This window comes from Coturnix japonica, chromosome 1, assembly GCF_001577835.2.
Source record: "Coturnix japonica isolate 7356 chromosome 1, Coturnix japonica 2.1, whole genome shotgun sequence".
Classification (NCBI taxonomy): Eukaryota; Metazoa; Chordata; class Aves; order Galliformes; family Phasianidae; genus Coturnix; species Coturnix japonica.
The window spans coordinates 97,555,317-97,582,568 of NC_029516.1; the positions used below are offsets into that span (position 1 = coordinate 97,555,317).

The 27,252-nt window shown below is 37.8% G+C and overlaps 1 protein-coding gene across 1 annotated transcript in view; it reads right to left on the minus strand.

Annotated features, from left to right (window-relative positions):
- DSCAM (DS cell adhesion molecule) overlaps positions 1 to 27,252 on the minus strand; it is a 444,911-nt gene that overhangs the window by 87,331 nt on the left and 330,328 nt on the right. The window contains exons 12-16 of the mRNA XM_015882861.2: positions 18,056 to 18,252; positions 13,530 to 13,626; positions 11,899 to 12,027; positions 6,402 to 6,569; positions 2,768 to 2,838 (exon numbers count right to left, since the gene is read on the minus strand). Of these exons, the coding sequence (XP_015738347.1) occupies positions 2,768 to 2,838; positions 6,402 to 6,569; positions 11,899 to 12,027; positions 13,530 to 13,626; positions 18,056 to 18,252 (662 nt within the window). The remainder of the gene's footprint in view (positions 1 to 2,767; positions 2,839 to 6,401; positions 6,570 to 11,898; positions 12,028 to 13,529; positions 13,627 to 18,055; positions 18,253 to 27,252) is intronic.

The following is a 27,252-nucleotide window of genomic DNA, read 5'->3' on the forward strand; positions in this document are numbered from 1 at the left end:
ATGACTTCTGTTAAGTTCGACATACTGGAAATGTAAATGTGTATGCGAATAAAGAAGAGAATTAATATTTCACACACCGAAACTGAATGGTTTCTTTTACTCAATAAAGTATTACAAGGAAAAATAATGATTGTTTTTGTATTTTTTTCCTAAATGAGAGTTCCTGTTTAATTCTCATTTTCTCTGCATCCTTTTCAACTACCAAATATACTGAGGGTTAAAAAATTCAATCTGATATACAACATTGTATGAAGACACACAGAAGTGGAATAGAATAGAACAGTTCAGTTGTAAGGGCCCTACAATGAACATCAAATCCAAATGCCTGATCATTTCCAGGCTACCTAAAAGTTAAAGTATATTATTAAAGGTGTTGTCCAAATGACTTTTGAATATTGACAGGCACGGGACATCAAACACCTCTGCAAGAAACCTGTATCAGTGTTTGACCACTCTCAGAGTAAATATTTTCTAATGCCCACTCTGAACTTCCCTTGGTGGGGCTTTGTGTCACTTCCTTGTGTTCTATCACTGGTTACCAGCGAGAAGGGAGTAAATAGATGGGATTAAATGGAACTACGAAAGCTTGCTTAACTGGAATTTTCTAAAAGGTGATCTAAAAGAAACTTAGCAGAAGATTAACAATGGAAGTAAACTGCAGAAATAGAACTTAGTACAGGATAAAATGTCACCTGTTATTCTCTGCTTCTCTTGCTGTTACTAGCACCAGCTATATTTAAATAAGGTTTGTCAACTTTAAGCATAAGTATGGTTCTGAACACAACCTCTTTTGTACTTGATCACATTTCCATGGCAAAAGCCTCACATACCTCCAAATAAAAATGACCAGACTATTGATTACTGCATCATGAGGACATACTAAAAATGCCAGGAATTAGCAGAACTATAGGAGTTCTTTGGGACTGTGTTAAGTCATGGATCAAGAGTGAGGTGCACAGGACAGAACATCAAAAATTTGAGGAAAGTGAATGGCTTATTCCTGGCTTGTAATTTCTTAATTAGGGGACAGTTGTAACAAAATGTTATTAAGGAAATAATTCTTCTAGTAAAAGTGGGACTAAGTGAGCACTAATCCTTCAGGATGGTAGCTCAGTGACTCCCCTTTTATCCGCTAAAGAGCTTCGAGGTAAAGGAAAAGAATTAGACTTTGACTACCTGCTGCACCACAGAGAAACATAACACCCATGTGATGAGCTGTCCTATTGCCAGATAAAGTCATGATTGTAAATCAAGACAAACAGCTTTCAAGCTGAATAAGCATAGGCTTGAGAGTAAAAGGATGCAGTGGACAGAATTTCAGCACAGAGGCAATGTTGCCTTTTTCTGTTCAACCTTTCAACCTTTCACAATCAGACCTCCAGAGTTCCTGCTGCTTGGAAAACAGCACCTAATAGGGCTCCGTGGCATGATGAGACCATAGGACTCCTCTGGCTAGAGCACTTACACCAAGAGCAGCTCACTTCCAAAGCACCTCTTGTGCTACTTGACCATGCACCATTCACTCATAGTAAATGAATTTAAGATCTGCCATCTTGTTCATTAGCACATGTACAAACATTGTGATGTTGTCAATGCACAGCCCTGGCTGTGGCAGAAAAAGAGGCAGACAGCAGAATTTTGCAAAGTCAGATTTGGCACCGACTGGGTTTATGGGAATAAGACCTTTGAGGTTCATAGGAGACTATATGCTCTTTGCAGACTGTGTGTGCTGTCTAACAGCACTGTCCGTAGTAAACCAAATGTCTAGCCAGCACCTGGACAGTGCATGATACCACATTCACTTGGGATCAAACTTCTGGGAGCGTGGACTTCCCATTCCTGATGTGGGTATGTGTTGCACGGGGACCAGCCAGCAACAAGCTCCTCACACCTTAGACTCACTCCAGTTACCTAAATTCCCCTCTACACTCAGTGCAAGAGACCTGCTAGGACAATGGGGTATATACTCAATATAGAGCTCATTTCTGAGGTTATTTTGTTATATCAGACACCTGACATTTACAAATCCATCTAGTTCCAAACACAATCCTGAGAACCGTTTACACATATATCCAACTCCAACTTCTCTCTTCATGTGCTTCTGCTTTCCTGAAAACACCAAGGGATTAGGGCATTAGACTGTAGCTGAAGTGGTGTGGAAGTAAGAAATCGAACCATATTTTAAGCAACATTGTTGAAATATAGATGTGAAAAAGTTGCTTGTCCCATGGCTGTCTGCACATTTCTACATCTATAAAGTGTAATGGCAAATTTTCAGAATCACAAAGGACGTCTATAAATTGCAGTAGTAAACCAGTGTTGCCTATCTTCTCTAGTTGCTTTTAAAAAACTCTTCCAAATTGAACATTAAAAAAGCAAGCAAAGCCTTTCAATCTGCCTACCCACACAACCATAAAAGAAGGGGAAAACAATAAAACAAGATCACGCATAGAAACTTGGGTGTTATAGTTGGCTAGATATGATGGCACTCATGTTTCCTGAATGCTTTAAAAAGGCAAGAACCCATTAAGCATTTATTTTGGTTGTTGAGAATCACTCTACATTCTGCATTACTTCAATATCTACTCCTTTTGCTCTGCTAAGTGCACTGAACTTAAGTTGTTGTTTTATTTATATTTTTTTAAGTAAATTATTATGTATTGTTTCACCCATCAAGTGACCCTGTGACCAGTGATCAGATGCCTTTGTTTTGCTGGAATACACAAAAATACTGTCACAGATTATCTTTTTGGTTGTTTATATTTACCTTCCAGGTGACCCTAATGCTTTGTGAAGATATAGGCTCAAGTTGAACATCCTGGGGTGGACCGTCAGGAGCTGGAAGGAAAGAAGAGAGATACATCAAGATTGCCTTCATAGCACACAGAATTCCGCACTTCATGTGCTATGTTACCATATTAACACAGTAGTATTACAAAGATTTGGACTATGACAGTGTCACACGAAAAACTGAAGCTGTTGCTTCGATCAAAGAAAACCAGACCTTCGCATCTTACTCATTAGGGTGTCATCCCCAAACAACAGTAAAATACAACACACATTAAAATATAGCAACCTGGAAAAAATTGAGTGAAATACAAAGTCTTTTCTTGTCCAGTGACATACTCGTGATTCTACTTGCATTTGGTAGGTAAGCAAGACACATTTTCCTAAGTCAGAACACTGTAGGTGACAGCAGGGCAGCAGCACCTATTTAAAAGCAGGTGAGATAGGAACACGTCAGTCAGCCTTCACTATTTCACAATTTTCAGAGGGCACCCCCCCCCCCCCCCCTGAAAATTGGGTTTGGTTGGGTTTGAATGAAGAGGTGTGAAATAAATTATTTGCTCAGCAAGATAAATTACTGAAAAAGAAAGAATTGAAGAAGGAAATGAAATAATCTCAAGCTGTTCCTCAAGAGTTCTGTAGATGCAGTGTGGCCTCAATAAAAGGCATTAAATTAAGTTTAATATCATGACAAGGAAAATAAAGCAATAAAAAGAGTGAGAAGAGGCTGTTAAGGGTGGAGCAGCTGTAAATGACAGCTATATTGACAGTAACCAGAACATTTTGATGAGAGTAGAGAGACTTAGAATGCAGTTCATAATATATTTAAGTTATTTAAATATGCCTCATTCTGTATCTTTTTTGACTGTCCTTCACAGAAATAATATTCACAGATAGACTGAAAGAACTTTATTTCTATTCTCCTCACAATCACGATCAGGAACTAGAGGAGAAAAAATTCACTGACATAAAATGAGGCCTCTATGAATGTTATTGAATGTAGTCCTTGACTCTGTACCTGCTGCTCACAAACACAAATACCATTTTTCAGGGAATGTTATGATACAGTGGAATCAGAGCAAAGTATTCAGTTCTGAAAACGGGTTTTAAAATGTACTCCTAAAAACTTTTCCTTGAAAGACTCCAGTTTATACAGCCCTGAGTAGTTAATTGTTCCCAGCACGAGTGGTGAATTGTTAATGTTAAATTTATTTTATATACTTAGCACTACACAGAGCTTATGACAAAGACATAAGCCAGATACCTCAGCTTCCTCTACTGACTTTAGTATTAAACAACAGTTTAAAAGGTTTTGTTTTCTGACAAGTATGTATGTATTTGCAGTGCATTTTCCAACACAGGAACTAATTGTGGTTGTATAGAGGAAAAGATGTGGTCTCTAAGTTTTGGAATCATGACTTGCTGTGGAAAAGTACAAAACTATGCATTCAACTATCATATCACTGCAGAGACCTCATGTTATATGTGATAAAAAATCTGCACCCTTGCCAATAGCATGGTTTGAGTTGCTCAGTTTTTCTGTTGCCGTGCTTCTCCCTTTATTTTGCCCTCTTCGCATTACTTTATCTCCCTTATTCCCTGTACTCATACTATTTTCCATCTGCTGTTGTAAAATCAGAGAACAGAAGTAAACAGTGATCAAAAAATGATAATCCTGTACACTGCACACCACCTGCACACATACTTTGCCTAGGCCTGACCCTCACCCAATTGTTCCCTAAGTAGATCAGTAACTTTTGAATACAGTTCCACACTGCTGCTTTTTCTCTCCATATGGACAGCTTCTTTAAAGATAGTGACAAAAGGATCAATTACTGTGAAGCTTAGTTACAAAGAACTGAATAAAACGTGATGCTGAGGTTTCACCCTGCTCAAGAGGAAGCTGCTTTTTCATTTCAAGGTCAGTTGCTGATCCTCACAATTTAATTGTCAACTGGGAAAATCTCAGCAAGTAAAAAATATTTTGAGAATGGGTGAACAACAGAGAATGTGAGAGTAGACCCCATATCCAACACTCTGATGTTTACAGACAAAGAAAATGGGCATTTTGTGGATGCAGATCATACAGGATGGAAGAATAGATCATCTATTTTCTACAGTGATTTCATATTTTCATTGAACAAAGGAAGAGGGAAGCCACAATGAAATGAGAATTATGTTGCAAACTTTTCACTTTTAGTAAAGCTGTTTATTGAAAACTTGTAAAGATGGGAATACTCTTCACTCTTTTTCTTCTATTAGGATAAAAATGACACTTGATGAAAGAACAGATGCAGTTTGTGTTGCCTCTTGTTTACTGGGCTTTGCACTGAAAGCCCAGGTGTCATATTCTTATTCAAAAAGTCCCTTTGAACCAAGACCATGTTCTCCTCACATAGGGGATATTTTGGGTAGTTTGACCCACATTGAAAATCAGGGGATATTACTGAGTTGTATACATATGAAATGGACTAAGAATTTATCACCAAGTGTTTAAAGTCTGGGCCAACAGGAATCTTAAAAATTAAATAGGGCTTTTCTCTACCAGGGCACTGTCACCCACATATCTGCATTATGTTTTTCCTCTCAACATTGCTAATGAATAAAACATTTTAGACTTTAGATAGAATAGAAGAAAAGCTAAAGTTAGCACAATATAAACGTTTTCAAATGCAAATGATCAAGTTCTTATCTGGTCAAGACTTTTTAGACTAATTTTACCCACCAGTTTCAGTGGGTTGTGTTGAACCTGCTTGGTCACTTTCACAAACACGCTTTGTATATCTCATACAGTAGTATATATCTGGCAGCAGTATTTACATCCCTACCAAATTTTAATTTCTAATTACTACAAGAGAGAGCTGCAGCCCTCATCTTCTCATCCATAAGTCTTAGCCACTGTTACATGCAGGACTTGTGATGCATGAGCATGAACAAGGCTCCGCTGCCCTTACAGTGCTGCCACTTCTCCTAGCCCTGAGAAACGAACAGTTTTACAAGATAGCACTTTTAAAGTACAGAAATGAGAAGTTCCAGATATTCAAGTGAAAATACAGGCACAGCCCTCCTGCTACAGAAGCCTGTACTGACGTAGAAGAATAAACAGAAACAAAGAACAAGGGGAATGGTGCTAACTGATGAAAGACGACTGACTTGCACAGTAATCAGAAAGCCACTTGATGGGGAACTTGAGGGATGTAATAGACAAAGGGAAAAAAAAATCATGGGGATTAATGTTTTCAAAAGGAGGAAGCTTAAATTATTTATCTATACTAAATGTATGCTAAATTAGTTACCTACCTGTACTATTTGGTCATCTAAGGAAAGCCACATGATCTATAGGAGACTAGAAGTATGTCTACTGAGATGCCTAGCTGTAGATATATGTACCTTTTCCACTTGAAAATTTGGAGCATAATGTTTTCTGGCCACTAGATGCCACTAAATAGCTTTAATTATAAACCCTTATGATGAAGTTAGAAAAGTCACAAGTTTTATGGGAAAAATTCAGTATTTCTTCTGATGCAGCTACAGTAACATAAGCAGCATTTTAAGTAAAGACTCCTCTCTTCAAAGAACAATAATGATTCAAATACTACAAATCCAGAGAGTACCTGCTTCATCTGTCGTGATGGTGAGCTCATTGCTGGCCTCACTCTTGCCAATCCGGTTCTTGGCATACATGCGGATGTTGTAAGTTGAGGAAGGGTGGAGATCAATGATAGTAGCTTGGTTTAGCTGAGGAGAAACATCTTTGGTTCTCTGAACAGAATCCCAAGAGTCTATTTAATAAGAGATTAAAACAAAACAGCCAAATGAAACATAACATTAATGTTATTGACGCAATTCTGCAGTTAAGCTATCTCACAGAGCAGGATATTGCCCTTGATTAATTAACCCAGAAAATTCCCAGTGCTACAAACAAAAACCAAGAGATCACATTTCTTCACAGCTCTCCCAAGTCCTACCAGTGAGATGCTGTGACGAACGGGATCTCAGCCCAGGGAGAACCAGAGAGAATAGTTGCTCCACTTCCTTTTCATTTGTGTGTTTGTTCATTTATTATGAGAGATGGTGAGAGCAGCACTAGACATAGAGCTCAGCACCCTCCAGAACGGATGCTATTTTCCTGACTTGTAAGAACACAGCAACAATTTAACACAAGGGGGATTAAAAACCTTCTTATTTGTTTGTATATATCTGCAAAAGAAGGAGCATATTGTTAATATTTATTGCTACTACTCATCTGTTTGTTACACTTTTTAATAAGTTCTCCAGACTTCCAGTAGGAAAAAGGATGGAAATTAGCTAAACACAGTAACCCCTCAATTTCATCTGTGCACTTTGTTTCTGCAAACAGAATAACAGCATCTTTTTAAAACACCCTCCTATTTCTTATGAGTAGCCATCCATCGTTCTTTTCTTACTGCAGCCAATGTTTTTCCTTCAACCTCTGCCACATCCTTGGGGGGATGTCGCTGGGGGCTCTGCAGCAGTGATTTACAGTGTGGGTCGCTGTAGGGAAGATCATGGAAAGCTCAGCAGATAAGACTAGTTTAAAAATAGAAAGCTCACTCAGATACAGCATATTTGCACATACTGCATAAATTCTTAAGCTATAGCTTGCTCACAGAAATTGTCACAATGACATCTGCAGCTTCACTGCTCACAGGGTTGGTTGGTGTTTCTTGTATGTTTGTTTGCTTGTTTTGCCCTGTATGTGGCTTAATTTACCCAGAAAACATTCAGGAATCAGACAATAAATGCTAATTAAATGCACTTGGATTTACTTTTACATGGTAAATAAGATTTCCAAAACTTCCTCTGTAGGATACCTTCGCAAGCTGTAAAGGAGTTACTTGCAAGGAACACTGCTAAAACTTCCTTTCAGTTTGTTATCTTAAACTTCATAGAATTTCCTGAATACACTAATAATCAAGTGTTGTCAATGTCTTATATTATAATTGATAATGCCTAATACTCTTGCCTAAAATATGTTGCTTACCAAGTGCCACAGTAACCAGTCGCTCACACCTGAAACTCTTCAAACCAAATGCTACAGAGGGCAAGACCCCCATAATGTACAAAAATGAGATTTCAAACACTATTTGGTTAAGAACTAGATAGAAATGAGAGGTTTTCTATGGATATGGCTAATGAACATTACATCTTTGTAGTTTCTAGAAAAAGGAGAGGTAATGAGGTTGATCTGGAGTGCGATACGGTGTCTCCCAGGTGCTGTCCTCAGCTACCAAGAGAGTCCTAGACCAAATAAGCATGGCAACCAGGGGTCTGCAAGAAGTCATAACAAAATCTAGGCACCCTTGAAGTCTGTAAAGGGGAATTGTGCTGAACTACACAGAGTTAGTGACATTGGTTATTTTGGTATCCCTTGGAAATCTTGACCAACAGTTATGTCCAAGATTCTACAAGCACAGAAGCAGACTCTATCTGTTTCAGAGTACCATGTCAACAGGTAAGGAACTGAGAGGAAAAAGAAGAAATAAACACTTTTGTTTTGGAGAATTTGTTAAGTTTCTCTTCACTTGGATGACACTTTCTTTTACTATTGCCCATATATTAATAAATTGGTCAAGTTTTCTACTGATTGTTTGAAATACTGACCTCTGTGTGGTAAACTTCTGTGGTATATATATAAACTATTGAAATCAGAGACACAGATTTGAAAAATCTTGCTTTGTTTTGTGTTTGTTTTTGTAAATTAAGTAATGGCACAGCATGGAAAAAAAAAAGAGACTAAAACTCACAGCCTTCTGTACTGCTAAATGTAGGCTCCTAGTGTTTATTTGTGACTAAGACATAGATTTTAGGACTGCGTGTTGATGCATGTGTCCTCTTTTTGAAAGGGAAAACAAAACAACAAAAGCAATCACTCCCAACTCAGTCAGCCTGTGGAAAACTTGATCAGTTTCTCTCCAGCACTGTTCTCACAGTTTTGGGAAAACAAAAGTGAAAACAGAAGTTAAGAAGAAAAATGATTAGTTTAATTTTTTATTTGGCAAAGCCTAAAAATATTTTCTTGCTTTCAGTTGTTCCACGAGGTATTAGAATTGACTATTAGTTGTTTGCTTGTTTTCTTTCAACTGCTTAAAAATCTACTTAATTAAAAGATTGAAAATGCAGAGAAAAATTGCAACAGGGTAACAAAACCAAGCAAACCAACAAAAGTTAAAAGTAAGCCTGGAATTCTTAATGTGATTTTTATCTGTCTCTATAATGTCACTTGCAAGTACTTCTCAGTGTTACATAAAATGCATGCTGACACGATGATTTATGAAAAAGTTCTGATTTTATGAAAGCCAGCAGCTTCTCACCCGTTCCTAAAATAAAGGCTGAAGCTTTGGGATCACTCTTCAGAAGACCATTAGATCTATTTATTCTCCGATTCTAATTTCAGGAAAATGAGTGTCTCTTCCCACGCTGGGAGAGGTGTCTTTGCCTTCGCCGCCATCTAGTGACAAAGCCTTGCACTGCACCTGGCTGCAAAACCATCCCGAGGGAGCAGGGAGCCCAGGGAAGCACAGGCTACTGTCCTCTGCCTCCAAACTGTGTCCTAAACTGAACTGATGTTCATTCTGCACCTCAGTTTTCCATAACGGAGTCAAAAACTAAAAGGGTGAGGAGACAGGCATAAAGAAGCACCCACATATCAGTTCTCATCTTCAAAATATTTGTATACTTCAGATGGAAAAATCCGATATTTACACATCAATGGAATGAATGAATGAAGGGCCAGGTCTGAGTGCCACAGGCACATTTCTGTACAGACAGCTACTGTGTCTAAGTACTGAAATGGCCTGAAATATTATGTTTCCGCTATTCATATGGGACCTGCACTGCAACTTGACCATAAAAACACATCTAGATATACAAAGGGCAATTCCACATTCTTTCTAGAGGGTATTTATTGGTCTTCATTACTAGGTAGTATGTCAGGGTAGAAAGGATAAGTGAGTTTAGTACCATATAGCAAAGTCCATGCATGATACATGGTCACCCAAACATTCTGTGAAAGTTTTTCAATTTTCCTTCTTGAAAAGTCTAGAGATGCATCCTGCTGTACACCCATTTCCGAGTCCTTACAGTGAGCAACACACATTGAAAATTTAGCATTAGGCTTAGCATAGAAATCTACTTTTAGCTGCAGTACATCACCCTGAGCAGCCCTATCTAGTACTTGATCTAGCACTTGGCAACCCTGCCTGTGTCAGGAGGTTTGGAACCTGATTATCATGGAGATCCCTTCTAAACTAAGTCATTCATGCTCAAAATGCTGATTATTTTGGCCATGCCTCTCTTCATGTTCTCCCCTGGCTTTGGCACAATCTGATTAGTCAGTCAGATTGATGTACAAAGGCATCTCTTCAGATCACAGGATGGGAAAGTACCATCTAGCAAAAGATGTTTTTGTCAGAGCAGCCATGAAGATTGAACATATCACACCTTGTTTGATGTCCCGCATTACAAATATAATTGTCTAAACAAGAAGAAGTTTCAAGTAACCATCTTTGGTGTTCTATCTTCTTAATAATTATGAAAAAACTGTGAGCAAGAATCCCAAAAATTGATCCTAGCTTCTCCAAATATTCAGCCCCAGACATTATAAAACAATGTTTCTGTTGTTTGTAGGGAGATAATCTGCTCTTTTCAGGGTATGTCCTCAAGTATTTATCTTCATGCACATGGAAAAAAGTATGACTTTCAAAAATTGCTCTGGGAAAAGGGCTTAGGTGGAAAGAAAAGAAACAAAGAGAAAACAAAGCCTGGGAGCTTTCATGCATGTTACTTGAAGGTATCCTCGACTAGTTCATGTCTCCTAGCCACAGACTCAGAAAGGAGTTTCTACATGTAACCTCTCAGTTACCATGTTCACCTGTACATTATCAGTTTCATTTAGAAAGCCATGTGAAAACGTTGATTGATGACTTAAGACTTCTACTTAACAAAGGCAGAAAGAAAATACACAATGTAGACAAATGAAGGATAGTAAAGATGCTTAATAGAATACATTTTTAGTTTTTACATCTCAGAAATAAAAAGAGAGGACTATAAAAATACTACAGCTGCTTACATAAACTGAGTGTTTCACTTACCGCATCACATACAGCATTCCTATGTCCATTTAAAAACAGTGCCACTAACTCCAACAAAAGGCAGTATCATATAATTACTCAGCATCTTTTTAATCATACTTGGAATATGAAAATGTTCTCCTGTTACAATCTCCCTTCTCAAAATATGACTCCAGGCCACTGCTTATCATTCTGCTTAACTTTAAATATGATCCCATAACACAAACATGTTTCCAAAATAGCTTGAATATTTTATAGATTTCAGCAAATGACAAAGCTTAAGAAAAAGCTGATTTTAAAATACCTACCCTAACAGGTATATTTTCCCAAATTGTGACATTGTTGTGGTTGTTTTTTTTTTTTTATGGTAATCTTACTCATCTTCTTAGATGTTCACTGATGTGACTATAGGGTGACCTATGCTTACATCTGCATAGATCCTGCATAGGATCGCTCTTATCCTTCAGAGTATTTCTTACATATTACTGAAAACTCAGCATGGTGCTTTAGCAAACAACCACAAACCTTTTTTTCAACTAGAAATTATCCAGGTTCACTGCTAACCTTCCAGGTAAGATGCCATGTATTCACATATTGATAGAATATAACAAAGAATCACCACTACAGCAGAAGATGATATATAAAGGCAAGAGTTTTTCTATAGGGTGAAACAGAAAATAACAAATAAAAAATCCAAATGGAGAAAAGATAGGGATCAAGAATCAGCTAGTAAAGTCATCATTACCAAGTACAACTTAGTATGCCTTTATTTTAATAACAAAATTTATCCTTCTTACTTGTCTCCCAAGTAAATGGAAAAAGCTGCAGTTCTAACACATAATGATGTCATTACTTCAAAAAAGGACAACAAATGATGATAAATTTGACTGTGAAAGACTAAGTAAACCACAGCAAAATTTTCCATCAGACATTTTCAATTTATGGATTATCTTTAATAATACAAATGCAATGATGAAGAAAGTGACAGGGGTGAATTCAGAGGAAGATTATTTCCTACCTGATTTGTTCTTGCATTCAATATCATATCCAGTGATAGGGCTGTTTCCATCAAATCCCATGGTCCATCTGAGGGCAATGCTGCGTGCTCTCACCTCTCGGATTTCTATCTCAGGAGGGTCAGGGGGCTCTGAGTAAATACACATACCAAGTTTTAGTCAGAGGAAAGCTCATGTCCATAACAAGATAACACTAATGAGCATGGCACTGACATGGCTTACTGGAGGTAAGCTTTCATGCTGAATTCTCCAGTCACTCATTAGTACCCCAAGCCAGTTAATCACTCACTGAAGAATACCCAAGAGAGGAATGAAAAGGCTCATTTCAACTAAGACTGATGTAATATTTAATACTAACTTCTGTTTAACCTTCTAACATGCAACATGTAGCTGCATTTCCTTAAAAGCGCTCCAGATTGGACTTTTCATTCTGGGATATATTTTTGCCTTAAACACTGTATTTTACAGATACATTTATGGCTTCTACATAAAAGCTGGTGGTAGAAATATTGATTCTTGACTACTAGAATTGGTAGAGGAAGGGAGGAAGAATTCCATCTCTTTGAGTGTGTTTAAAGTCTTAAATTATTAACAATCAATTTAATGAGTATTTAAAAGCCTTAACTACACTGCAGCCTCTTTTTACTTCTATAGAATTAAGGATGTAAATAAACAGCACTTGCACTGAATCTAGTGTCTTTTTAACTTGTCGAGGCAATGTAAACAAGCTCAGGTGTAATTGAGAGCCTGACCAAAATTCCACCTGAATTTACTGATAGGGCTGCTTCAGGTGTCGGACTTGATGACCCTTGTGGGTCCATTCCAGCTCAGCATATTCCATGATCCTGTGATTAATCATTCAGTGAAATCTGCAGATACATGAACTCTAGAGTGAGGGAAAATAAATTTGCAAGTTCTGGAGACTAGCTGTGTTGATGCTCAAAGGCATAAAAACACAGGAACAAGCATCATAGAAGTAAGCAGTGGCCAGTGGCCAAGTCCCGCCTCTGCTCTGCATCTCAAATACTGTCACCTTGGCTGCTCTACAATTTGCTGCTGTCTGCCTGAGCTGAGCCCCGCAGAAGGGGAAACCCAGCCCCAGGCAACACAGGTTCCTAGAGCTTGTATTGTACAAACTGACTGAAATTTACTTTGACTGATTAAGCTTGAAATATTTTGTTTCTCGATACACAGTAGGTTTAACACTTCTTCATAAATAAAATCAAATTGTTTATGTTTTAGTGGGGTTTTAAGCACATTTGTTATTTTGAAAACAAAGCAACCCTCTATCCCTTCCCCCCAAAGTAACCATCATGTATCTGCTCTTCCTACTGAAGATGTTAGTTTTAAATATATTTAGTAGATCATCAGCTAGTGTATTTAAGAAAAGAACTCTGCTTATTAATTTGTACAGACCTAGAAAGACTCTGGAGCTTATCCCTTGTTTTGATTTAATTTGTAATCTGGAAAATGAGAGACTGAGAGTCTTAATGCAGCTCCTCATTTCTTTGACAATGAGGAATACACTTAATTAGGAACCAGGGCCTCCCTCCCCCAACAGATTTCTGAGCATGGCATACACTTACTGTACTACAATAGCTGTGTATTTTTCCTTATGTTGTCCTCTTCCTACCTTGCACAGTGAGCTGAATTATTCCGCGATCCTCCCCATAAGAATTGATGGCATGGCAGGAAAAGAAGCCAGAATCTTCACGCACAGTTGGCAAAATCTATAGGTGGTTTGAAAAGAAGTGATTGATTGAACAACATGCAGAGAAAATAAACCAACAGCTTTTCTGTGTGGTGCAAGAAAAATTGTACAAACTGTTTTATTTGACAGTAGTAAATAGATATTGTATGTTATACACTTACATACATATGCACAGTAAAGCATCCAAAATAGTAAGGCTTATCAAAACTAGCAACACTTGGGTTGAGGAAGCAGGCTATCAGCTCTGCGTGTACAGACAGGAGTTGGAGCATCACCTATTCCTGTTGCTTCTCATTAGGAGCCTTGTTTCCAGTCACTCTTATGTTTGCCAAGCATTTAACAGTTGGCTGAAATTTTCCATACAAAATGGTGCCTCCTGCTGCCTTCAAAATTTTCCAGTTACTTCTGAAAATAATTCAAGTGGCTGAAGTCTGTGTGGAGGAAATAAAGGTTCAAACACTGCTGGTGAACCCTGCAGTATTCAGCATGATGCTTCATTAAAAAAATTTGGGTGGTTTTTCTTTTGAATTTGTTATTTAACAACATAGAAAACTGTATATGATACATGATCATAATGATATTTTTCTGCAGGACCACTGCAACATTCAAAGTACAGGAGAGAGAAGATTCTATAAATGAGCAGATATTCTGAATGCCATTTTCTTATCATTCAGTGTGCTCTCCACACTTTATTTACTGCACACAGTTCAAACTGTGCCCTGAAGATAGACTTACTTATTCTCTCAAAGCATTTTCTGCGCAATACTCATTTCAGAAACATGAGAGAATGTATTTTCATAAACCCTGACATCATGAAGAGTGTCACCACCATTTTGTATGGGGAATTAAGAAGCCAGACATAAGATAATGTTTGTGGCTGCTTCACAAGTTGCCACTTATTAGCTCAGCCATGGTAACTCCTTGTGCTCTTTATTCCTCTGAAAAGCCAAGGTAATATGAGTGCAACTTTTATTTACCACTGGCTAAAACAAAGGGATTTATTTTCCTCTTGCCCTAAGGATATTGGAGAGTTACCATCTGAGATGTGGTGACTGCTCAGGTAAGTTGCATATGTGGCTGAGTTTTAAGCTAGAAAAACAGAAAAATTCAGAGCCCAATTTGATACATCTAGGGACTTCTTTTCCCTCTCAGAGTCCTTAGCAATAAATAGCATTTCATGTGTTCATAACAGCTTCCTTTCAGTTAAGCTGCAGCTATGAGGGCTTAGTACTTCTGCAAATCAGACCCCAAGGGCTCAAGGCAAGTACCTAGAAAACAAAGAACACACAATTATTGGCCACCTGTGAAAAGTTTGGTTTCAATGATCAGCCTTGCATCACACAGTGTCTTTCATTACTCAACCCTAATTCAACTCCAGAGAAAATCCAAGTCATGCCTGACTGAGGCAGGGGTCCTGCAGAAAAAATAAAAGCTGAGTACACAACTAAAAATCACATCATCATGCACGCACAAAAGAGCACCGAATTAAAGGCTTCAAAGACGATCTTAATCCCGCATTTTCTTATTTGAGAGCATTTTCTCTCTCAGAATTCAAAGTTTTTTGTATGTAACAAAGATATGGACATAGGATGCCACAAATACACACAACTGCTTCAGAAGAGAATTCACCAAGCAGGTCTCCAGCCCTCCCAAAATACATACTGTTTTGCAACCAGGCACTACCCTATTACAATCAATATGGAATGAAGACAGAGATGTCTATAGGTCTGTTCTGTAATTAAATAATATACACAATTCAATTATACTAGTATATACGTGTTCAATCTTGTCCTAACTCATAAAAATCCATGACAGAGCTCCCTCACAGAGAGCAAAACCAAAATTTTACTGGATATCATCCAACACAATTTTTGACCAGAAAAGAAAGAGATACATCTTCAGAGTTAAAACAGAATATAGATAGAACCATTACTTGTTAGAACATTACTTGATAGAACTAACAGCTTGTGCTGGATGCCATCTCCAGACAACTGGGTGATAAGGAAGTTATCAGGAGAACCCAGCATGGGTTCACCAAGGGGAGGTCGTGCTCAACCAACCTGGTGGCCTTTTATGAAGATGTCACTAGCTGGGTGGACAGGGGGAGGGCGGTAGATGTAGCCTACCTTGATTTCAGTAAGGCTTTGATACTGTCCCCCATGACATCCTTATAACAAAGCTGAGTATGGGATAGATGAGTGGAAGGTGAAGTGGGTCAAGAATTGGCTGACTGGCAGAGTGCAGAGGGTTGTCGTTGGCGGTGCGGTGTGTGGCTGGAGGCCTGTAACTAGCGGCGTCCCCCAGGGGTCTGTACTGGGTGCGGTCTTGTTCAACATCTTCATCAACGACCTTGATGAGGGGATAGTGACAACCCTCAGCAAGTTTGCTGATGACACGAAGTTGGGGAATTGGCTGACACGCCTGAAGGCTGTGCTGCCATTCAGCGAGACCTGGACAGGCTGGATAGCTGGGCAGTAAGTAACCGGATGAGGTTTAACAAAAAGCAAGTGTAGAGTCTTGCACCCTGGTAGAAATAATTGCATGCACCGTTACAGGCTGGGGGAAGACCTGCTCGAGAGGAGCTCTGCTGAGAGGGACCTGGGCGTCCTGGTGGACGACAGATTAACCATGAGCCAGCAGTGTGCCCTTGTAGCCAAAAAGGCCAATGGCATACTGGGGTGTATTAAAAAGAGCGTGTCCAGCAGGTCGAAGGAGGTGATCCTCCCCTCTACTCTGCCCTGGTGAGGCCTCATCTGGAATATTGTGTCCAGTTCTGGCTACCCAGTACAAAAAAGACAGGGATCTCTTGGAAAGAGTCCCAGCGGAGGGCCACTAAGATGGTGAAGGGCCTGGAGCATCTCCCTATGAGGAGAGACTTAGGGAACTGGGTCTGTTTAGCCTTGAGAAAAGAAGGCTGAGAGGGGATTTGATCCAGGTTTATAAATACCTGAGGTGTGGGAGCCATAGTGGTGAGGCTGGTCTCTTTTCAGTAGTGCATGGGGACAGGACTAGGGGTAATGGGATGAAAGTACAGCATAGGAAGTTCCGCACAAATGTGCGAGAAGAACTTCTTTACAGTGAGGGTGACGGAGCACTGGACAGGCTGCCCAGGGAGGTGGTGGAGTCTCCTTCTCTGGAGATATTGAAGACCCGCCTGGACGCCTACCTGTGTGACATGGTGTAGGGAGCCTGCATTGGCAGGGGGGTTGGACTCGATGATCTCTAGAGGTCCCTTCCAACCCCTACAATTCTGTGATTCTGTGATTCTGTGATTCTGTGATTCTGTGATTCTGTGATTCTGTGATTCTGTGATTGGAAAGCTAGAGAATTATTTCTGTGAGCCTGTGAAAATGCTTTTAGGAATATGGCTGAAAAATGGAAATCAAGATATTTTACAAAGATATATATATGTTAGCAATTTATTTTTCATTTTCTAAAGCACATGTGAAAATATAAAGAAATGGACTGGAAACTTGCTTGTGCCAGCAAAGTTCAAATGTGAGTGGAAAAGGTTGTATACTGGTAAAGTGAGGACAATATCATTACCCCACCAGTGACACCAGAACAGCGAGAGTTTCCTTTGCACCAACAGCATTGGGATGGGGGACGGGAAGGGGGGGAGGGCAAGGGTTAAGTCCGCAAATCAGCAGTGCTACTCATGCAGTTCCTCAAAGTAACCTACATCAACCAATTAGGAGTTTATAGAGCCCCACATACAGATTTATAAATCACATCAAGATGCATGCTTGCCACATCACCAAAGACCTGCCTGTGAGAGAAGCAGAAGTTAAGATGCAGATTATGACCACTTGCTACATGTCTTGATCACTTCTGCTACTGTCTATGATAAGTGTCAAATAGTACTGGTAGCTGTAGATAGATTACTTACTACTTACTTATCTATGTGTCTTTTCCTCCTATCTCACTTTGAATCTGATGACTAACCTGACTGTAAAATAGCTGCTCACAAGCCCCACAGAGTGAAAGAGAGGGAGAAAAATGGTATTACTTTAGAAGACAGTGTTTTCATATCAGAACAACTTAATGATTTTGGTGAAGGTAAGTCTGATGTACATTGAACTAGCTGTCAGATATTCATTCAATGCTTATTTGGCAGCGTACTCAAAATTGAGCCAAGCCACTCTTAGGAAGGACAAGCCAAGGGATTAACTGCTTTGCTACTGAGACAAAGGACGATACAGGTTGTGAGTCAGGCTTGTTCTCTTATTGGCTCTGGAGCATGAGAAGATGGAACTGGGGAGTGATTTTCCTGGGAGGTAGATGCAGACATTTCCTCTACCTCTTCTTGGTGACCTAGCTCATCAAGACTGTGTCACGGATGGGGCTCTGTCCTTCTAGGATAGAAGTAGCTGTGCATCCCCATCAGAATCAAACCAGCCAATAATCTCACACATGTAAATGAGTCATGGGTCACTTTATTTTCTTACCTGTAGAGTAGATATCACTTCATCTCCAACTTCCTTGGTGGAAACAAGGTAACGGGACATTTCAGGGTTAATGATTCGGTCCTCTTTCTCCCAGCGGACTATGATGGGTTTCTCTCCATGTGCTGTGCAGCTCATCTCCTTCTTTTGACCTTGTGTTGCCAGGGTGGTGTTTGGATAGGAAGTTATCATAGCCGGAACTAAAATCAGACAAAGCAACAACGATGGCGTTTCAGTGAGATATCCTGTCACAGTGTTGACCTTCCACTCTGGTCTCATTCGGTCTGTTCATGTTTGATCAGATAGTCAAAAATGTGAGAAAGGATTTTACTTTTACTTTTATGTGAGAAACTCTTAAGAGTGAAGATGAGCCTCAATGGGAACTTAGCAGAGAGGACCTGGGACTGGACAGTGTGGCTACAGAGAAAGATGAACATCCAAACAAAATGTGGATCCATTAATTTTGCTGCCCACAGGACAATTTGTACCATGATTAAAATATGCACAGCACATAATGCTATTGTAAATAATAAGCATTCAGAAATTGGGCCAATAAAGAACTGATATAAATTTCTTATTCCTCCTGGAGAGGCAGTCATATTATTATACCTTCATCACAAATGTACACAAAGCTAATAGAAAGTACATTTACTTGTTTTATTTGCTGACAGATATATGCTATATCCTTGCATATGACAGTAATGGCCTATCAAAATTGGCTCCATTAAGCCAGGAGATGTACAAAATGAAAAGAGGGAGTGCACCAAAGGACTTACAGTCCATGTTTGTGCTGAGCACATAACTAAACTGTACTGAACTGCAAGTATAATTAAACTGAACACAAACCTATTTTGATTTGTGCTTAATACATCTGAAAGTTAGTTGTAAAATCTGGAGAATATTTGAGATAGAATTGTCAATGTCATTAATATTCAAGAATCTAATTTTTTTTAAAGTTGTAAAGTACTCTCTTGCCTAACAAGAACAGACTTAAAAACTAAGTATTTCCATATTTTGGAATGATAATTCATATTTTTTTAAACAAGATGTTATTTTTTAATTTGTCTTTTTCTTAACATATAATTTGTTCACCAGTTAATAGCAGTTAGGTATTTATGAGAAGGAAAAAACAACTTCTAGAAGTCTGTCTTTTAGTTATGGTAATTTACTTGCTTGAGAGGATCTAGAAAGCCCTTGATAATATTCAGAACTGTTCTGCCCTAAATGTATCAGTACACCCCCTTCAAAGTATTTGAGGTGGTCATAAAAAGCCCGTTTGATAAGGTCCTGTACTCCAGAGCTGCCTCTAGATCTATGATGCTCGTTTTTATGTTATGCATACTCATTTTTATGCATGAACACTTGCCTCTCCTTATCACAACTTATTCACTCCATCTAAACTGCACTGGATATAATTTTAAGAAGATGACATTGGCAGAGAAGCTGGTCTGAGACCTTATCAGTTCTTTCTCCTGCATAGATTTCTTCTATTACTAGCAGACAGAAAACAAATCAAAACAAAAAATAAAAACAAAAACAAAACAAAAACAACAAAAAGCCCTTATTTAAATGAATTACTATAATTTCTATTTTGAAATGTTAATATTTGGTGGCATGACCTTTTCACATGTCAGAGCTATTGATGCTTGAATATGACAATATGTCAGGATGCAGCCATTTCTGTACAAAGGACTCCTGAACCATAATAAACTGATTTAAAAAATATCAGGGTTGCAGAGCTGTGGGTTAGAATTATGAGTGGGATCTAATTACAGGAAGAAGTGCTTAGGAAAGTCTTGTGTAAGACGAGGCTCTTTAGGCAGTGATGTAAATTAGTGACAATTTATGTCTTGTTTGACTATGTTGCTGTTACATACCAATTAGTTTTGTCAAAGAAAAGCATCAGAAGAGTAGAAATGATGAACGATGAGAACAGAAAATTGGGGCAAGTCTGATACCATTTTCTAGATAAAGGAAATAGCTTCAGTTTTACCTGAATTCTTTCCAGATACTGATACTCACAACAAGGGTATCAGAAAGGCACTTTTTGGGGACATCATCTTTTTGTGACTGAACAAAGTAACTACTAAATCTCAACAGCTGTCAATCCGTGGGCCCCATATACATAGGTATGTGCACTTGAATATATCTGCCTTCATCTTCAACACTTAAACTAGATCGGTATATTCCTTTATGCAGTAAGAGACCCAATTCAGATGAGTGGCAGGTTATTAAAGAATCCACATTACCATCATTAGTTTTTGTCACCCCATTTCTTTCTTCAATAATCTTTCAGGCTTCTAATGCATCCCTTACTTCTTCATCTACAGCACTTTTGCACATCTATCTGTCTCATTTTCCCTCAATGGAACAAAATTCTAGTTCTCTTCAGTTCTCCCTGTCTGCATTTCTCCCTGTCTGTCTCCCACTGCAACCTCTTCATGTTTCCACATGATTCCTAAACCCTACAGGCACATTTTCTTTCTCCAGTCTCATTTCCCATCCCTAATGAAAATTTTCCAACATCTCAAGTGCCCTAAATTACATATTTTTTTTTTTTTTTTTTCTAAAACTGCAGTCTTCTTTTCCTTCAGTATCTCCCTACTTATCTTCTACTTCAATTTTCCCATTGCCTTCTAGTGATAAAGGGAGCATGTACTTTGCCTACTCTGAATTTTAATCCCTACAAGGTGCCTGGGCACTTGGGGTGCCCATGCCTTGTGGCAGGAGGTCTCAGCATTTTGAGCAAGTGAGCCTTACACTGGCAGATTTACCTTCCACCTTCACAGTTATCATCACATTGTGTACCCCACCCCCCCCCAAAAAAAAAAAAAATGGGATGCAGGAACTGAATTTAGATGCCATGTACCTTGAGGAGTTTGTCCCAGAGACTTCACATTCCACTCTCCGATACAAGTGTCCCTCATGGGTAACAGTACCAAATGAAATGACCATCTTCCTTCGTTTTTAAAAACAGGCTGGCTAAAGAAGCTCAATTTCTTTTCCACCAAACTTTCTTAATAAGAACAGCATAAAAATGCATAAAGAAAGATGACTTCATTCTTCAGATGCAGCTTTATCCCTTCTTATCCTTCCCTTCCTGTCACATAATCTTCCACACTGATTCCTTATTACCATAGCAATGCCTCACAGCTAAATATTTCCCCTTCCTCAAAAGCTAATTTTTCACTCTTCACAATTTATCTCCAATGGTCCTAAATCATAAGCTCTTCTTTTTTATCTTCTTCTGTGTCAAAAGATTTCTGGTAACAAAGCCATGTTCCCAAAGATATTTTAGGCAATGTATTTCTTCATCCTCCAACTATCATTAATCAAATTACTGATGCAAATAACTGAGTTAAATATACTGCCTCTGTACTGACAAAATAATCTAGAAAACGGTAAACAAGCAAACTGAATCTATGGTATATATGTATGAGATATTCTCCTAGGATGTCTTAAAAAGAATTTGAATGAATGCATTTAGAAGTATATTGAGATTATTTAGATGTCTTAAAATGTTCCATCTAAACGTGGATCCTCTCATATTCTTTCAAACACACACACACTTTGTCTGAGAGCATTGTCCAGACATTTCTTAAACTCTGACAGGCATGGAGACATCTGCCCTGCTGAGTTTGTTTCAGTGCTCAATCACTCTCACAGTGAAGAATTTTTTCCTAATATTTCCTAATAATTATTTCCAATCTGATCCTCCACTTCTCCCAGTTTCAGGATTTCTGCCTGGCTTGAGTGTAGCTCCCACAGACCTTTACTTCTTCAATGGAGCATGCCTGAAATGGCCAATTTGAGGTCTGACAGCAACCATCCATGGAGTATCCCTGCTCCACAGAGTGGAAATGCCTACCACTGTGGTGGGAGCCATCTTGCAAGCATCTCTGCCAATCCAGTCATCAAGCCAAGGACTTCCTCAAAAGAAAGAAAGATTTCTAGCACAGTATTAATCTAATCAGGTGAACTGTGTCCTCAAAAGTGCCCTTTACACTGATTGTTCACGAACCTGCAATGCCTTGCTCAGTTGCAGAGATGTGCTCTCATGATGGATGATGAACACCATCTGCTTTTCTTGTACAACTGGAGATAGAGGACAGTGGTTTAACATCCTCAGGTAAACATAGCAGCATGGATGAGGACAGGAATTTGCATAAGAGAAAGCTGCTCTAAAGTTGAATTGAATTGTTTTGAAAAAAAAAAAAAAAAAAAAAGAATTTCAATTCCAATTTAATATGTAAGTCAAATTTAGCATGCTGGCCTAATACAGCGAGAATATGCTTCTGTCCATGACACACCAAAAATTCCTTCTTTCCCGGCCTACTTTTGCTTGGGTACAGAAAGTTCATAAAAACAAATTACTTATATTTAAAAGGGACAAGCTCTCACACTATAATTAATTGTTTTCTACTGATCACCTTATTTTCAAATGTAGTAGACTTCTACAAGTCAATTAGCTAGTAACTTGAATTCTTAACTTCACCTTCCCTTTTCTGTTGTGATATTTTTGTTCACTTAAGTAGCATCTCCAGTATTCAAACGGTACACTGAAATTAGCAAAAATTGTAAATTAGTGGGTACTTAATGGTACTTTAATGCTATTTAATGGTATTTTAAGCATACAGTTTCTTGACAAAACTGTGACATCCCACACAGTTGAAAATATTGCTCTTAGCCCTCATCCTCATCCTAAAAAATCCTGTTTTTCTTTAACTACAGTTTTAATTAATGAAATATTAGAAATTAGCAGAGAAAATAATAAACATGTGTCTTCTATCAATAATCAGTAATTTTAAACATGAATTTCATGTATGTGACCCAGTCATTTTCCTTTACAGTGAAACTTTTCAGAGATATATTATTTCAGGATAAATATTTTTAAAAATTCAATCTCAAATATCTAAATATTTCATGAAAGTGAATTTTGAATGCATATTTTATTCTATTGCTTAGAATTAATAATGAATTTGTTGTGTAAACAATATGACTCTCAAATAAAAATATTACTTAGCTAAGTCAACAAGTTACTAAATTATCAATATGGTATACATTTCAAAATCAAAAGGATATCCTTTGAAATTAATTACAGCTGAAGTTTCTAGGAGAACTAGGAGAAATTGTTAAACATAAAACTGAGAATTTTTAGTAAAAAAAGAAAAAAAATTGATAAATTAATCTGACAGGCGCAATTATATTTTCAGTGTTAGTTTCAGGAGTCTACAGAATACATTACATAAATCTCGATAATTTGTTGATGAACGTATTTCTATTTATTTATTTCTAATAAAGTAGACCAAATGAAATGGTACCAATTACTCCCAACCTGCTTTAAATGGAGTACTACTGGCTTTTCATTACCGATTTTTACCTCAACAGATGTTTGGAAAATAGGCAAGAGCTCCTTTAATAGTTCAAGGGCAAAACTTGCCATGAAAAAACAAGACTGCACCATTGAAACCACATATTTACATTTAGTGAATAGTGACAACGATGAGAATTAGGACATGTAAATAGTAGAGAAAAAGCAAACATGAGTACAATGAGCCCACATCCCAGCTATTTAAGCTTGCATTACAAATCCCATATCTAAACATGAGATTCAGCAGTATGTAAAATCTGCATTTCAGAACATTAAGCATCCCTACAAGGTAATCTTGTAAAAACTTCTGAAAGAATATATCACCAAGTGGGAATGAATAAGGCTTCTATTCACTTTAACAGACGATTCCGGCTAGCTATTCCACTGATACAAACAAAGTTACTTTGATTTTAAGTATTATTCAAACATGCATTTCCAAGCTAAAACAGGCCTTCTTCAATGCTAAGCTTTAATAAGAATGACAATGATGTCTCGAGTACTTGGCAGCTTCACCAGTGCCTCACGATCTGATTGAATATGTCAGGGTAAAGGCTGTGAACATTTAGGCTTCATATCTTATTCACTCAGAAGCAGTTTCAGGTCATATTATAGAAAAAGAAGTTGATTTATTTTGCATGACAACTATGAATTTTAACCAAAAGACACATTAATAAAATAAAAAAGGCCTTTTTTCTCAAACCACAGAGGCAATTCTTCCCTCCTCCTGAGGTCTTTTCCTGCACTAGTTTTATGTTTGTATAGTGCAAACCGCTGTCTTCAAATAATACACGAGACCAGCAGCTGCTTACAATTTTTGGTCTTTCCTTTGACTTTGACATGGCATCAAAATGAATGCGACTTTCTTTTGCATTGTCATGCAGCTCCAATTCCCATTTTGTCTGACTGTACTTCCTAAAAACCAAGAGAAAGAAAATGGAAAATGATAAGCTGACAGCTCTGTTCCCTGCAGTCAGTTATAGTAAAAGCCTGTGGAAATTTGTGACAAATTATTGTAATCCACATGAGGCACTAGAAAATCAGTATTCTCACAGGTTGTCTAATTGTCAAGAAAAATAAGTGATCAAAGATTCATAAAAACTATAAATACATGAATATGTATGAAAATTTTATTTATGAAAATTTAGACTAAGATCACCTCCTTTCACAATAAATTAACGGACAGTCTTATCACCATCATCATTGCTGAAAAGTATGGATACCTAAAAAAATTATATTAGAAATATGCATCTATTAAATACACATTTCTAGGGAAACTTTCTCTTCCAGATCAATTACCGTCTTTTTACATCCTGTATACACATTAGATTGTAAACAGCAGGACTGTAAGAACAATTAAAACTAGCAGTATATAATTTTAGATATATTCTCCATTGCTTTGATCTTGAATTCAGTCTAACATCAAGATAGTATCAAGTTTTCACATTAATGAGAGGGTTACTGCTATTGTAATTGTAAAGTACAGTGGCCTAGTTTTTGGAGACTTCCTAAACACAAATCAGTAAAAACCAGAGACTGCAGAATGACATGAGGGAGTGCTCCTTTTATTAGAATTTGTTATTGTTTAAGCTTTCTATTAGTGTTCTTTCATGAAACATAACAACTTAGAGGTCATTTTTGTTACTGTGGTGCTTTTGTTGTTGCTGTTCTATTTTGTAGGGTTTTTGTTTGTTTGTTTGTTTGTTTGTTTAAGGCCGAATATCACTGGAAAACACAAGCTTTGATCAGGATATATTTTATGACCTGGTAATTCTCACGAGTCTTTTAGGTTTTGGAGGCTGTGAAGTGATGTGTAAATGTCCCTCCTTGTGGAAGAGAAGCAATTAATTGAGGTATTGATGGGTTTAAATGAAGCAGAAACATACTAAGAAACTGGCTACAACAAAAACGAGTATTGGTGAGCAGGTCATGCTGGGACATTAATGGTTTTCATTCAGTGCTCATTCATGCATGTAAATATACTTTTAAGCACGGTGAGTTGGGTCTGTAACAGCACCATTTTGAACTAAAAAGACATGAAATACTATCTACTGACGTATAAGAAAGTGAGCTCTGGTAGAACTAATTTTGTCTGGCCTTCCAGATGAACTATATTTTTATTGACTGGATAGCTGCAGATATCCCAATAGCATCTGGTACTAATGATCAGAACAAAACTCAAAGATACTAAAATCAGCAAGGTACTCTCTCTATATATTAAGGAAGGCATTTGCTACATAAATCCATTAACATAAAATAGAAATAAAACAAATATATATTATTCATGTTAATATGATCAGAAAGGTGATATGGTACTGTATATATACACAAAATCATTCACGTATGTATGGAGGAAGAGTATGTTCACAGAATTAGGCTGTTTTGTTCATCTCAGAGTCACTTCAGATGGTTACTTAGGATGCCAATAAATGCTGCTTTTTTTAGGAAAGATAGGAAAGAACATTCGAAAGAACATTCAGCTGGGGAGAAGAAGAAACTAATAGAAAGATCTGAAATAATTTATTCTAATGGATATTAATCTGTTTTTTCCAGTTAAAATTCCAATGTTTGCTCTCTGTCACAGAGATCATCAGGGAATGGTCTGTGAATGGTCAAACCACCTATGGACTAATAGCTCCACTTGTTGCTTAAAAAAACCTCACAAATTTGATTCACAATCTACTTTTATATTTCACTGTGAGGTCTTTTTTTTTCTTCTTTGGCTTCTCAACTGGCCAGAAGTGTCTACACAGAAAAGAGATCTCTTCAGCCTGTCAAAAAAAGATTTTAGTAGAATAGGAAATCACCTTAAAGGCAGCACAGTCCAGGAAAAAGATGATACATAACTTGCTTGAAGATATTTTTAATATACATGTCTTATGAAAAAAAAAATGAATTGCTAGCGTTGAAGACCTATGAGAGCTTAAATAAATGCAGCATTTATAGAGTGAATATGTACAATATAATACTTCTGTGAGTTACATGTACCCATAAACTTCTTAATGGTAGAACATCAGAAAGGTAAATTCCCACTTGTTTCAATTAACTCTAAAGCTAGGTCCCCACTCAGAGAACTTTTTGTTCTTCAAAGTATTTTTTGAAACCTAAAGGCTGTTTTTGCACTGAGGATTTTGAGACTGAACAATTATTAAAGCTTCCATACAAAGGCAACAGCTGACATGTTGGCTTCAGTACCCAAATTTCTTAGACCCTAATTTGAACTAGGGTTATGGTCATTTTGGCTTATTCACAGGGGCCAATATGCTCATCCAATAGTGAAACAAAGAACAGGTGCAAAGGATTTTTGAAGCCTAATTTTATGCTGCCATTCTCAATATTGACACTATATTGCTATATGACTGGTGTACCTCTGGGTAACTGGGGTCAAGGGGTTTGTGTATTTGTGTTTACATGCATCTATGTACGAGGTAAAGATTGTTTTCCATGGAGTCAAAAGAGAGTTACTCTGATTACCTGGAAATGAAGAAAAAGCAGCAATATTTGTCTCTTTCCCTTGACCTTCAGCTGTCCTATGGACTTCTCTTTTTAATACTGTCTTAAAAAAAAATGTTTCTATTTCTCTGGAGACCATGTTTACCCTTTGGCCAAGGGAAGGCATCATAAATTCTAGTGTTTCAGGCAGGAGTAAATTATAGCCATCCATCTCCAGAACAAAGCACATGGCATGGGGGGCTGCAGGTCACTTGCCTCCACAATATCTTCTGACAGCACAAATGTAGTAAGGAGTTAAAGGGACTTGGTTTATTTTTTCCTTTACATCATATTTTGGATGAATAGGATCTCCTGCTCCCTCTTTCACATACAGGAGAAG